The following is a 15,202-nucleotide window of genomic DNA, read 5'->3' as shown; positions in this document are numbered from 1 at the left end:
ACTCTTAATGTAGAATCACACATCCTAAGACAGTAAGAGCAAAAGATTGGATCATTACAAAGCATATTTTGGAAAACATTTTAAATGCTTTACCAGTTTTGATGTTATCTTCCAACAATAGCCATGCATTTATTTGTGACTTGAACTGGTGATAGGCTCTCAGTGAATTCTTTAGCTCAGGGTTGAACGTGATGTAGATAAAACACAGAAATGGACTTTGGGTTAGGTTACATATGTGGTGGGCCTTTGGTCCAATGGGTTTTCTTTGTAATAGGCCTCTTTAACGGGTCTAAAATATGGGTAGGAGGTAACTGTAAGAATACGGATCTACTCATTAATAAGGCTAGTAAGAGTCATTTTTTGTTTAATTGTTATTGAAGTGTTTTAAATTATACCAAAAAAATATATATATTTAAGTGTTTTAATTTGGAAACAGCCTCTCCCCTGCAAAGCAGGGGTTAAGGCTGCGTACATTTGCCCCTCCCAGACCCTGCAGTAGCAGGAGCCTCATGCACTGGGACACTCTAATTTTAAGTGTTTTAATTATGCTGGAATAGATCTCTATGAGTCTAGCCTTGTTTAACGCTGCTTTGTTTTATGTAAAGTTTTAGTCAATTAACTACTTCCACAACAAGCTATTGGATGGAGGAATTTTAAGCTTAGTTTAAGTCCTGTTTTGATTCTTTCATATAAGGTTGTGAGGGGCTACAACCCTGCACAAGAATTTCATGAATGAAAGCTTGGTTTTTGTCTTTTGCAGTGATTCAGAATGCTCCCCGCTGTGGTGATTGAGTAGGACCCTTGGCGGTAATACCAAGGTTGGGGTACTGGGAATGATCCCAGACCTGCAAATCAGTTGGCGATTCCTGATCAAATATTTTCTGTCTTTTATTTTCTTTGCCACAATTGCATATGAATTTCAGTTTCGGTTCAAGAGGCAAAAAATTTCTGCTATTGAGTTCCCTGGTTTTCTGGGTTTTAAGAATCCTAGCCTCAGAAGGATTCTCTCATTACCTCAAATCTGTCCATCAGATTCATATCAAATTTTACAGACTTGATCTACTGCATGAATTGTTGATTCAACTAGAATTTCAGGCTGATCAGAATGATTGAAATTGAATTATCTGGTTTTCTCTCAAACCTGGTTCTATCCCTATACAAGTGATCCTGTCGCAAGCTGATCTCTCACTGGATTTCACTGGTTCGGGATTAGCACTGCATTAGAACCTATAACGATAATGTAAACAGCTGTGAGATCTGAATGCTTAGATGATCAAATCGATCATCCAGCCCCCTTTATTTATAATAATAAAAAATACAACTTATTCATAATGAAAGTAAAAATGCCCCCTTGCCTATTCCTATTAGGAATTCCTATTCCAACTAGGAATCCCAAAATAGAGATCGGCTAGGGGAAAAAGACAGAAAAGACGGAAAAAATAATAAAACTAAAAGATAAAACAAACAAAACCAAAAGGACTAAATTACCCTATCGGGTAAAGTAGCCAATCTTAACACTCCCCCTCAAGTTGGAGCATAAATATCAACCATGCTCAACTTGACAAGAGTAGGGTGAAAAACCTTCCCATGCAAGCCTTTAGTGAACACATCAGCAAGCTGGTCAGCAGACTGCACAAAAGGAACACACATCAGCCCTCCTTCCAACTTCTCTTTAATAAAATGTCTGTCAACCTCCACATGCTTGGTACGATCATGCTGAACCGGGTTGTGAGCAATGCTAATAGCAGCCTTGTTGTCACAATATAACATCATGGGAAGAGGAACAAGAGTACCAATATCTTGTAACCTTGTGCCATAGCACGAAACTCAGCTTCAGCACTAGACCTTGTCACTACGTTCTGCTTTTTACTACACCATGTAACAAGGTTGCCACTAACAAATGAGCAATAGCCATAAATGGACTTTCTATCAGAGGAACCAGCCCAATCTGCATCAGTATATGCTTCAACACGAAGATGACCATTTGGAGACAAAAGAATTCCTTTTCCCGGTGCTGACTTCAAATACCGAATTATCCGAATAACAACATCCATGTGAGAGGAATGTGGATCATGCATGAACTGACTGACCATACTTACAGATACTGCTATGTCAGGTCTTGCATGAGACAGATAAATGAGCTTACCAACCAATCTTTGATAGCGACCTTTGTTGACCGGTGTCCCCTCCTTTTCTTTAAGTCTGGTAGTAGCATCCATAGGTGTATCGGCAGGATGCCACCCTAGCATCCCAGTCTCGATCAATAAATCTAGGATTTACTTCCTCTGAGAAAGAAAGATGCCTTTAGTAGACCGAGCAACTTCTATCCCTAGAAAGTACTTTAGTTTTCTCAGATCCTTTATTTTAAATTCTTGCCCAAGGTAAGTCTTCAACTGGGTGATTTCATGACTGTCATTCCCGGTAACCACAATATCATCCACATAAACTATTAGGATAGTTACCTTTTCACCATTTTTCTTGATAAACAGGGTATGATCAGCTTTGCTCTGTTTATAACCCGCAGAGACCATTGCCTTGTGAAATCGTCCAAACCAAGCACGGGGGGACTGTTTCAGCCCATATAAAGCACGCTTCAATTTATAACCTTTCCCGCTAGTTTTATCACAAGAGAAACCTGGTGGAATGTCCATATATACTTCCTTGTCAAGTTCTCCATGGAGGAAGGCATTCTTCACATCTAATTGTTGTAATTCTCAGCCCAGATTCACTGCACAAGAAAGTAGCACTCTGACGGTGTTTAGTTTCGCAACTGGTGCAAAAGTCTCCTGATAATCGATCCCATAAGTCTGAGTAAATCCCTTTGCAACCAAACGTGCTTTGTATCGATCCACAGTGCCATCTACCTTCTGCCTCACCACAAACACCCACTTACATCCAACTGGTTTCTTTCCTGGAGGAAGAACCACAAGTTCCCATGTATCATTCATTTTTAAGGCTTGCATTTCTTCCATCATTGTTGCTTTCCACTTTCCATCTGTAAAAGCTTCCTGCCAATTTTGGGGAATACGAATAGAAAAAAGAGAAGAGACAAACGTACGAAAGGATGGAGAAAGGGAGTCATAAGAGACAACATGAGAAATGGGATGCTGGGTACAAGCCCGAATACCTTTATGATGAGCAATAGGTAAATCAGGAGAAGAAGGAGAAGATATGTTACTTGGGGTTTGATCTGGTTCCAGGGTCGACAACTGTGGTGGTGCTGGTGCTGTAGTGGATGGGAGCTGCTTGTATTTGGAATGTCCCCTATGATAGGTTTTGAGATTAGAGTGTTAATTTTCTTCTGAAATTCCCTAATAGTTTGTTGGACTGGAGTCATCTCCCCCTGAAGGGAATTGTCACCAATAGGATTTTCAGCTCTGAAACCATGTTAAAGAGTATAGATGAAGAAAACCAGAACCGAGAATGGAGGAAGAAGAGAGAAAGAGAAGAAGATGAGGAAGAGGAGAGAACTGTTAAATTAATCAATCTCCCTCATAATGCTTGTATTTATAATCTCAAATTACAATAGATACCATGTAGAAAACCTAGGACTTGTAATCAGTTACTTTAGAGAGAAGAAAAGAGAGAAGAGAAAGATGGAAGAAAATTGTAATGCTTGAGTGCATGGCTTAAATGATCTAATTGATCAGATAGGCCCTTTATTTATAATAAAGGGAAAATTACAAAGGGGACAGAAATACCCCTACACAGAGCTATAAACCATGGGGGGGAAGGGAAAGAAAAAAACCAAAAAAACTGAGAAGGCTGTTTATTAGATCAGAACAGGCTCTAATACCATGTAAACAGCTGTGAGATCTGAATGCTTAGATGATCAAATCGATCATCCAGCCCCCTTTATTTATAATAATAAAAAATACAACTTATTCATAATGAAAGTAGGAATGCCCCCTTGCCTATTCCTATTAGGAATTCCTATTCCAACTAGTTATCCCAAAATAGAGATCGGCTAGGGGAAAAAGACAGAAAAGACAGAAAAAATAATAAAACTAAAAGATAAAACAAACAAAACCAAAAGGACTAAATTACCCTATCGGGTAAAGTAGCCAATCTTAACAGATAATTACTCTTCCAACTGAATACACCTTCTATAGTTCGCATAAGCATCTCAACATCTTCAAAATCATATATTAGGTGGTGAAGGAACTAGATCAACAGCATGTTGCTTATGCTCATATGCAGCCTTCAAATGAACTCTTCTTTATGGGTCAGTTAAGAGTTCTTGTAACTGAAATCTGCCTACAATGATGTCTGTTACCAAAACCAGAACTGAATGAATGCTTGAATGACCAGAATCGATCATCCAGCCCCTTATTTATAATAACCACAAATCATAACCAAAGTATGAATGCCCCCCTAGTCCTATTCCTATTAGGAATTCCCACTCCAATTAGGAATCCCAAATAGAGATCGGATAGAGGGAAAAATACAGAAAAGAAATAAAAAATAAAACATAAAACAACTAAAACAATAGGACTAAATTACCCCTATCGGGTAAAGTAGCCCATCTCAACACTCTCCTACAAGTTGGAGCAAAGATGTCGATCATGCCCAACTTGACTAGATTGGGATGAAACAATTTCCCAGACAATCCCTTGGTGAAAATATCAGCCAGTTGATCAGCAGATGTCACAAAGGCAATACAAATCAGCCCATCTTCTAACTTCTCTTTGATGAAATGCCTATCCACCTCAGCATGCTTGGTACGATCATGCTGTACTGGGTTGTGTGCTATGCTGATTGCAGCCTTGTTGTCACAGTACAACATCATAGGAAGACGAATAGGAACACCAAGATCTTGTAGTAAACCTTTAAGCCAGAATAACTCACAAATACCTTGTACCATAGCTCGAAACTCAGCTTTGGTACTAGAACGAGCAACTACATTTTGTTTCTTGCTATGCCATGTGACAAGATTTCCACCTACAAAGGAGCAATACCCAGAAATAGACTTGCGATCTGCAGAACCAGCCCAATCAGCATCAGTGTATGCTTCTATCAGTAGGTGACCATGTGTAGACAGAAGAATTCCTTTTTCAGGAGCTGACTTCAAATAGTGCAAGATACGAAGAACAACCTCCATATGAGAAGAGTAAGGATCATGCATAAACTGGCTCACAGTACTCACGGCAACAACAATGTCAGGACGAGTGTGTGAAAGCATAGTTGTCATGGCGTCGCCATGGTGCTGCCATGGCGTCCTGGCACTGGAGAAGGTTGCATGGTGACCTACGCCATGGCGTCCCTCTTTGATTTCTTCTTCATGTCTCTCTTTCCCTCTTCGATTTCTTCTTCCTGTCTTCGATTTCTTCTTTCCCTCTTCGATTTCTTCTTCGAATTCTTCTTCGATGTCTTCTTCCTATCTTCTTTCCCTCTTCGATTTCTACTGTCCCTTTTCGATTTCTTTCGATTTCTTCTTTCCCTCTTCGATTTCTTCTTCGATTTGATTTTCTTCTTAAAACTTGAGAAACAATAGAGAAAAAATAAAATATGGCTTGAGTATACATCTATTAAAACATTAAAAATAGAGAAAATAAAAAATAAAACATGGTCGACATGCTCGCTATGGCAACGCCATGGCTGGCGACTTGTCGATATATCGACGTGACACCCCTCCACCGACTTGGATCGCCGTGACGCTGTGACAACTATGTGTGAGAGATAAATCAGCTTCCCTACAAGTATTTGGTACCAGCCTTTATCAACAGGCTCACCCTCTTTTTCCTTGAGCCGAACAATAGGGTCCATAGGAGTATCTGAAGGATGGCAGCCTAACAACCCGGTTTCAACCAATAAGTCTAAGACATACTTCCTTTGGGATAGAAAAATGCCTTAGAAGATCTGGCCACTTCAATCCCAAGAAAGTATCATAGTTTCATTAGATCTTTAATCTCAAATTCTTGTACAAGGACGGTCTTCAACCGTTTGATCTCATCACCATCATTGCCAGTAACCACTATGTCATCAACTTAGACTATAAGAACAGTGAGTTTTTCACTAGCCCTCTTTATAAAGAGTGTGTGATCAGCATTACTCTGCTTATAGCCCACAGAAATCATGACCTTGTGGAACCAGCCAAACCATGTTCGAGGTGACTGCTTCAGCCCATATAGTGCACGCTTTAGCCTACATACTTTTCCTTGGTTTCTGTCACAAGAGAACCCTGGTGGAATGTCCATATACACCTCCTCATCCAGTGCTTCATTTAGGAAGGCATTTTTTACATCTAGCTGTTGTAAATCCCATCCAAGGTTGACTGCACAAAATAATAACACACGAATAGCATTTATCTTTGCAACAGGTGCAAAAGTTTCCTAGTAATCAATGCCGTATGTCTGAGTGAGCCCCTTGGCCACGAGTCGTGCCTTATACCTATCCACAGTGCCATCCACCTTCTATTTCACCACAAACACCCATTTACATCCAAAGGTTTTCTTCTCAGGTGGAAGAACCATAAGCTCCCATGTGTTATTTTTCTTCAAGGCCTCCATTTCTTCCATCATAGCTGCCTTCCACTTTCCATCTGATAGAGCTTCCTGCCAATTGTTAGGAATACAAACAGAAGAAAGAGAGGCAACAAAAGCACGAAAGGATGGGGAAAAGGAGTCATAAGAAACAACATGAGATATGGGATGCTGAGTGCAAGTCCTGACACCTTTGCGAAGAGCAATAGGTAATTCAAGCGAAGGAACATTACCAAGTGGAGAGGCAGGTTTTGGATCCAGGTTCGGCAATTGGATGGGTACTGGTGCAACAGTTGATTGAACCTGCTTATGTTTCCTTCCATAGGTCTTCACAGTACTGTCATCAATCCTCCTCTGAAATTCACTAATAGTCCTCTGGATAGAAGTCTGGACCGGGGTAGATTGCTCCCCCTAAATAGAGATAGTCTCCCCCTGTATAGGAACCTCTCCCCTGACTCAGGGGGAGTACTAGGGGCAGGCCGAACTGGTTCAAATTCGTGGTAAACAGACTAAAGTGGAGGTAGAGAGTCAATAGTCAGCACATCTTCACTAACACTCTCCCCCTGAAGAGGTGGGGACACATAATATGAAACACTTTCATGAAAGACGACATCCATGCTGACAAAAGGTTGGCGGGATGGAGGGTAATAACATTTGTACCCCTTCTGTGTAGCAGAGTAACCCAAGAAAATGCAGCGGAGACTACGGGGTTCAAGTTTACCAGGGGACCTTGTATCCCTGGCACAACAAACATAGCCAAATACCTTAGGTGGGACTAAAAAGGAAGAAGAGTCAAGTAATAGCTCAATAAGGGTTTTGGAATGAAGAACCCGACTGGGCAGCCTATTAATTAAATAGGCTGCAGTAAGGATAGCATCTCCCCAATAAAGGGAAGGGACATTGCGAGCAAACAGAAGAGCTATAGCCACCTCAAAGAGGTGGCGGTTTTTCCTCTCAGCCACACAATTTTGGGCTGGAGTGTCGACACAGCTGGTCTGATGGAGGATTCCATGGGTAGCAAGGTATTTTTGGAACTGACCTTCCATATACTCTGTCCCATTGTCACTCCTCAAAATTTGAAGAGTGACATTAAATTGGGTCTTAACCAACTGATGAAAGTGCTGAAAACATGAAAAAAACTTCATTTTTTGTGTGCATAAGGTAGAACCAAGTGAACCTAGAATAGCAATCAATAAAAGTGACATACCACCGATGACCAGAAAGGGAAGCTTTCCTACTAGGACCCCACACATCAGTATGAATAACATGAAATAAGGAAGAGGATCTTTTATTAGAAATAGGATAAGTTGAACGTGTCTGTTTAGCCAAGACACAAGGCTCACAAAAAAAATCTTCCTTATTACAGTCTTTAACAAATGCTGAAAATAAAGTTGATAAAGTACCTAAAGGAGGATGGCCTAGCCTAGAGTGCCATTTGTGTAATTCAGAAGAGAAAGATGTCGGGTGACAGAACCTAGAAGGTAAAGCCTGGGTAGGTGTAGGATCTCCATCAAGCAGGTACAATCTGCCATGCACTTTACCCGATCCAATCGTCTTCCCCGCGTCCAGTTCTTGAAAAACACAGTGAGTGGGAAAAAATGTCACTTTACAATTCAGGGATTTGGTGATACTGCTAATGGAAACAAGGTTAGTTGTAAATTTTGGAATATGCAACACAGATGACAGTGTAAGAGAAGGAGAATAACCAATGGATCCTTTCCCTGAGATGGAGGAGAGGGACCCATTAGCAATTTTGACTTTATCCTTAGCAGAAGCAGGAGAATAAGTATTAAAAAGACTAGAAGAACCTGTCATGTGATCAGTATCACCGGAGTCTGTGATCCAGGGAGTGGAAACTACTGATGCACAATGACCAGCAAAGGAAATACCTGTACGGGCAAAGAAGGAACCTGAATTGGCAGCAGATGTAGTAGAGGCAGCAAATGTGTTCAACAGACGTCAGAGAGCCTGGAGTTCTTCCTGAGAGAAATCAGTATCAGCAATGGGAGTTGGAGATACACTTTCAGTGTGATTGGCTTTGTTTTTAGACTTAGCAGTTAGCACGACCACATTTGGCCTCAAAATCAGCAGGCTTCCCATGTAATTTCCAACACTGAGCCTTAGTGTGATATGGTTTGTAACAATGATCACACTTCACAGGCTCTTTGGCAGTAGTAGTAGCAGCAACACTGTCAGAAGAAGTATCTGGGGTGGAGCCAGTAGTCTGTAAGGCTGATCTCTCAACTTTGGGAGTAATCATCATGGCAGCCCTTCATGTCTCTTCACTGCGAACATAAGAAAAAGTCTCCTCTAAAGTGGGGAAAGAAACCTGACCAAGGACTTGTACCCGAATAGGATCATAATCATCAGTAAGGCCAGCCAGGAAATCATAGACCCAAAACTGATCAACATAAGAGTGATAGGCAGTAATGTCAGCAGTAGTAGTAGGTTGAAACCGAGCATAATGGTCCAATTGCTGCCATAAACACTTGAGGGCAGCATAGTACTTAGTGACAGACATCTCCTTCTGAGTAGTATTTTGGAGTGTCTTCCTGATTTCATAAACCTGAGCACCACTACCTGATCGACCATAAGTTCCCTTGACGACAGTCCATATCTGAGTAGCAGTGTCAAGGCAGAGATACTGACTAGAGAGGTCAGTGGTCATAGAATTCAGAACAAATGACATCACCATAGCATCGTTGGCAGCCCATTTAGTACGGGCAGCACCTTCTTCAGTAGGCTGTTTGATGGTGTCAGTAAGATGGCCAGTGAGTCCCCTACTAGCCACGGTCAAGGACAATGACCTGGCCCAAATTAAATAATTTGTACCATCAAGTTTAATGGCAACAGCATAGGGAAGAAAGTCATTCCTAATCTAACCATCTCCTCCAGAAGTAGCAGTAGTCATCTCTGAGTCACCCATAATTCAGCCGAGCAGGAATCAATCCAATAATTAAGAAGAATCAGATCTTCAAAAAAACTGCAGCAGATGAGGTTGATAAGCAGGTCGAGTGTAGCAATGTGATAGGGAAACAGTCCCTCAAAAAATCTCCCCAAGCAAGTAGCCCAAAAACAGAAATCGATATGGTGTCAAAACCCTGACAGTTGAGATCGATAAGAGAAAAGAGAGGCTGGAACTTGAGGGTCTTCAGAATATGCTGATGTAGCTGTGGTAGGTGCTGTCCAGAGGTCTTCCAGCAATGCTCCAAGATGAACAATCAACCTCCCATTCGATAGGGTTGATTTTCCAAAAAACAAGAGCAGTCCAAAATCGCAGGTAGATGAAGGCAGCAGCTATCGTGAACAGAATTTGGGGCATAAAATTTGAGGTGAGATGGAGGGCAGCAACTAGATCATAATGGGATCACCTCATTAGTTCTGCCCTTGAAGGATGGAAGGGACCAAGGAAGGGAGAAGAAGAAAGAGAAGAGAGATCGATGGAGAAGGGTGGTGGAGAAGATCGATGGAGGGGGAAGGTTTTGAAAACCCTAGATCAGAGAAGGCGGCTTTGATAGCATGTTACCAAAACCAGAACTGAGTGAATGCTTAAATGACCAGAATCGATCATCCAGCCCCTTATTTATAATAACCACAAATCATAACCAAAGTATGAATGCCCCCCTAGTCCTATTCCTATTAGGAATTCCCCCTCCAATTAGGAATCCCAAATAGAGATCGGATAGAGGGAAAAATACAGAAAAGAAATAAAAAATAAAACATAAAACAAATAAAACAATAGGACTAAATTACCCCTATCAGGTAAAGTCGTCCATCTCAACAATGTCACATCCCGCACTTATCACATGTTCACCAGCTAAAATGCATGTTTCCAAGACTTAATTTAATCGCCTCTTCAGTAATGATTACTTGGTTGGTGCAAAGGTAAAGGTTTAAGCTGATGGCTTGCGGACATGGGTTCAAGTCTTAAGGCAGCTCCTTCGCGCAAAAAAACGTTCCCCAAGTATGAATCAACTCCACTCCCAGGACGCTGCAAAGCATGAATGGCACTGAAATACAGCCCTTCTTGCTAATGAATCACTCTCCATAGTGGTAGGAGCATGCAGCCTCACAATCTCCTTGAAGAATAACCCAGCCGCATGTACTTTTGTCTTAGAATATGGTAGACAGAATTGAAAATTTAACGTATTTCTTAGGGTATTTCAGTCATTGGAGGTCACTATCATTATCTGTACGTATCAGCTATCAAGGGAAGTTTGGCTACATAAATAAAAAGTAGAAAGAATTAGAAGAGGTTCTACACAAGGTCCCACTGTCCTTCATATGTTCTTTTCTTATTATCATAATTTTCTTTCCTTGGAAAGCATCTCCAAGTCCCTCATAACCCACTTTAGGGAGCTTTCTGATAACTCGATGAGGCCACAAGACAAAACGGAGCTTGCAGATATCATATCGCCACACGCCTTGACTTTAGAAGCCATACCCAAGTTCCTTCATATTTTTACTGTTCACAAACCCAACCATTCACATAAAAAATCGCCCTACTACCTCCTTTACCGGGCAGAGCTTCAACCTCCTCTCTCTCACTGGGGCATGTAAAGTTATAGGATTCCAGATGTCAAACAGGCCACTGTCAGCATAGCCCTCAACTAGATAATAGGCTCAGCTCGGAGAAATAACCCACATTTGGACCCAAATCAAACCGCCAAAATTTAGCCAAGCTTGGCCAGCCAACACTCGGTGAGAACTAGTGCCTAAGTGTATGTAAACACTTATTCATATATGTCGTGCTCGCATACTAACCATTTATTTAATAATTAAAATTAAATAATTATGACTCATCTTATCAATGCCATTATTTCGTATAGTACAATTTAAAATCCAGGATGTATAGGCAATATTTTGTTATATTAACAAAGTTTGAACAACAGTGGCTATGACTACCAGTAAATTTAAGTTAAACTATCTACAAGTAATAGTCCTGCAGAGACAAATGAAATTACATATCAGGAATGGATCTAATTCTATGAGATATTCATCATGGATGTTTGAAAAAAGCCTTATAGCATCCATTCATTCCAAAAGAGGCAAAAAATGGAAAATACAACGTAGAAATGTCAGGACCAAAGAATATCTAGGAATGATGTGATTCAGAAGAGGCAGGAATGCTTTTGTTAGTGCAACTAAGCCAATAAAAATCATGACCAAGCCTTATGAATAAAATTCGTGACCATAATGATTTGGGACTTTATTTCCCTAAATATAATTTAATTTTCCTTCCCCTCTTTCAGGAAAAAGATCATAATTATCTAGTGGATTACCTGGGTAACCAGTGCATAGAGTGGCAAGGTGCTGTAGCTGCAGAGGAACTGTCCGGCAAACCTACAAATTACAATGAAGTGCGTGATTGATGAAAAACTGATGGAGTGACTCCAAATGAGCAAACCTACAAAACTACAAAGTCAATGGGTTAACTGCATACCCCAAAATCAGCCGGGTATAGACCAGAAAGTGGCTCCTAATATAGCATGAATCGTACCCAAACTGCCACTGTAAAATAAATTAAGACGGTTGAAATGAAAACCACAGATTCCACATTTAAACTAATAACTAGTTACCAAAAAAAAATATTTTCCTATCTTTGCATTTAAAAAGAATTACTTTGCAAAATGATTTTAAAACTTTCTTTCATATGGGCGTACCCAGTGCACAAGGCTCCCGCCACTGCGGAGTTTGGGGAGGGTCATAATGTACGCAGCCTTACCCCCGCTTTGCAGAGAGTTTGTTTCCCAACTTGAACCTACGACTGCAAGGTCGCAACCTTACCATTGCGCCGAGGTCTGCCCTTGATTTTATTACTTTCTTTCATCTCCGGCAAATTCATCATATTTTGCAAATTTTTGCAGAATTAGACCATGATAATTGATGAACCCAGAAATGAGGAATTTAGTTTTGCATTTTTGTCTTTCTTCTGTCTTTCCTACACTTAAAAGCTTTATTTTCCTATTTGGATTGTTGTCTTGATGATTTGATATCATCTCAGGTAAAATTCACCATCGTCTGACAGTTCTAACAAAAAAGGACCATTATGAACCCAGAAATCAGGAAACTGTTGAGATGTGTTACCCGATATTATAAGGGTATTTTGGGTTTTTTATTTATGCTTTATTTATGTACTTTTGAACAAGGGTAGGATTGTAATTTGGGCTGTGACACTGTTCACGTGAACAGTATCGTGAACAGTGTCGTGCATAGTATTGTGAACAGTGTTTCCCTTTGTAATCTCTTTTATTATTATTATTATAAATAGAGAGCTTGACTGATCTCATTGATCATTCAAGCCATTCACGAAATTCCTGTTTTGTTAACAGAAACCAATCTCAGTTCGTCAGAAATTATGCAGGAAAATGTCAGTTCCCATATTTCAAAATGTAAACAAAATCAGTGCCATAAGAGAATGTACCCAAAACCAGAAAAAGGATGCGAGCTCAAACGCATTCTGCATCCAAAAAGAGAAAAAAAAAATGAACATATACATGAATTCAGTTTCCTACTGTGCATTGGTAGACAGAAGAAAATAAACTGTTCTAAAAGAGTAAAAAAACCAACCTGGAACAGAACAAAATGGATCAAGGATAATAATAATTTTGGCTTCTTAAACCAGAAAAGTTCATCTCGAGGTTTTAATTTTGTTCCCCCGAAGAATCCATTTATGCCTGCATTCTCCAATGTCAAAGTTGCAACAATATGTTGTAGCTTTGTACCCACCATAAGCACAAGCTGCACAATAATGTAGGGAATCAAAACAAATATGAGGTGATAAAGATGCCACAATTGGATACCTTAATTAATCCTGACATATAATAAACTAAAGATTAGTATGATGACAGCTTTCATTTATCAAATTGTATTCTTCTAGTCTTGAAGAAAATTAAAATACTCCAAACATGTTGACATATAAGGTGTGTATAAGTTCACTTTTATGGATTCACATAATCACATTTCGCACAATAATTGCACAAATGTCTGTCATACTTATCACTACAAAGGAACAAGGACTTACTTTTATAAGTTTATTTTTACTAATCAAGGAACAAGGACTTACAATAATAGGAATGATGGCTATCCAGAAATAAAGATTAGAGCCTGCAGAACCAATATCAAAACCAATGGAAACATGAGTTCACTAAATAAAGTTAACTAAAACTAAACGTGGCATTTTGTAAGACCATAAACTGAAAGGGGCTTGCAGAAGGAAGGTTGTGGGAGGAAATTAAGATATTAATGTTTGATGGGTTATACAATATTGGATAAGATTTGGAAATGTGATAATCACATCAAGTCTAACCATGCGAGTATTCATAACCATCTCATAAATAACACCCCCACCACCTTTCCCTCTCACTCCCCACAAAAGGAAATAAAAATAAATTTATTAGGTAGGAATGTAGGATACCTTTCACATTAAACAGCATAAAAGCAACAACAAATCCCCACAACGGTGCACTGCAATACATTCCACATTCAGGCATTTTAGTTGGTTAGCTCAGAAGAAAATTCTACTGTTCAAACAAATATCAACACTAAAACAAACAGTAAATTACAGAAAAAATGTGTAGATTGCCCAGAACAATTGACCAGGCAAATTGCAGATGGAGCCAGAGAATATATGTAGTTGCTAAAGTTGCAACTGTTCTGATTAAGGCAAGAAAGGGCTACAACATGGAAATATCCTCCATCTTTTGGTAGACTTAGCACATCCAACCTACAAACATGGAATGAGAAAAAATAACAATAGATTTTGTAACTTGGCTAGCCTGAGCTCCAAATACTGATCCCATCTTATTTTAATTCAAATAAAGAAGTTTAAATCAACTAGGTAAAACTTAGAATCACAAGCCAGTTGCCAAGTCGAGACCAAGAGATTAAATGTCAATGGAGACCAAAAACCTAACAAAATTCACGATTCTGGACCTAAACCATCTGGATAAATTGGAAACTTCTTTAAATTGTAGTTTGGCCAATGTGAACTCCAACAATCAAGTACCATCTTCTTTTGAAACACATTAGGAATTTTGATTCAACTATGTAAAATCACATATTAAGGCCATTCTTGAGTTGAGATGAAAACTCTGAACATCAATGGAGATTAACCACCAAAAAGAACTCTACCTTCTGGACAAAACCACTCCGTATTAGATTGTCACTCGATCATAAATAACAGAAAATACAAATGATATTGAAAATTCCTCCCATATCTCTCAGATCATTAACCATCAAATACTTCTATAGTGAGTGGTTAATGGTGCATGTTGACAATGTTTCCCATTTCTATGCTAGCTTTTATCAGATAAGAGAAAACTGAAATTTCGACAAAGGAGCATTAACAGTAAAAGAGGGAGGGGGGGGGGGGTGAGCTACAGTAACATACAACTTGTGGGGTACAAAAAGAAGGATCCGGCTCCTCGTCAATACTTAAGGAACCATATTCCAACTATAATCTAAACGATTATTTAGATTTTTAAATAAAAAATCTAAATAATAATTTAAAGGGTCGTTTAATCTCAGCCATCCAATTGGGATAAGAAGATGTACCATCTCCTTGTTCTCTTAACTTGAGATGATTGGTTCCTTAAGTATTGGAGAGGAGTCGGACCTCAAAAGAATGCAATTGAACATTGTTCTGCTAGTGATATGGACTCATATGCCATGAGAATAAACTAAATTAGTAGCATCTCTTAAGGTCATGTGAATAACCA

At 39.5% G+C, this 15,202-nt stretch overlaps 1 protein-coding gene across 2 annotated transcripts in view; it reads right to left on the bottom strand.

The window, feature by feature from the left end:
- LOC122640640 (MLO-like protein 11) overlaps positions 1–15,202 on the bottom strand; it is a 69,640-nt gene that overhangs the window by 2,840 nt on the left and 51,598 nt on the right. For both annotated transcript variants that reach the window (XM_043833857.1, XM_043833858.1), the window contains 6 exons: positions 13,900–13,949; positions 13,549–13,589; positions 13,053–13,223; positions 12,907–12,942; positions 11,926–11,993; positions 11,765–11,825 (listed from right to left, as the gene is read on the bottom strand). In XM_043833857.1, coding sequence (XP_043689792.1) covers positions 11,765–11,825; positions 11,926–11,993; positions 12,907–12,942; positions 13,053–13,223; positions 13,549–13,589; positions 13,900–13,949 — 427 coding nt within the window. The remainder of the gene's footprint in view (positions 1–11,764; positions 11,826–11,925; positions 11,994–12,906; positions 12,943–13,052; positions 13,224–13,548; positions 13,590–13,899; positions 13,950–15,202) is intronic.

The sequence above is a fragment of the Telopea speciosissima genome, chromosome 9 (assembly GCF_018873765.1).
Source record: "Telopea speciosissima isolate NSW1024214 ecotype Mountain lineage chromosome 9, Tspe_v1, whole genome shotgun sequence".
Taxonomy (NCBI): domain Eukaryota; kingdom Viridiplantae; phylum Streptophyta; class Magnoliopsida; order Proteales; family Proteaceae; genus Telopea; species Telopea speciosissima.
Note: the sequence above shows the minus strand (reverse complement) of the source record. Positions and strands in the feature narration are given on the sequence as shown.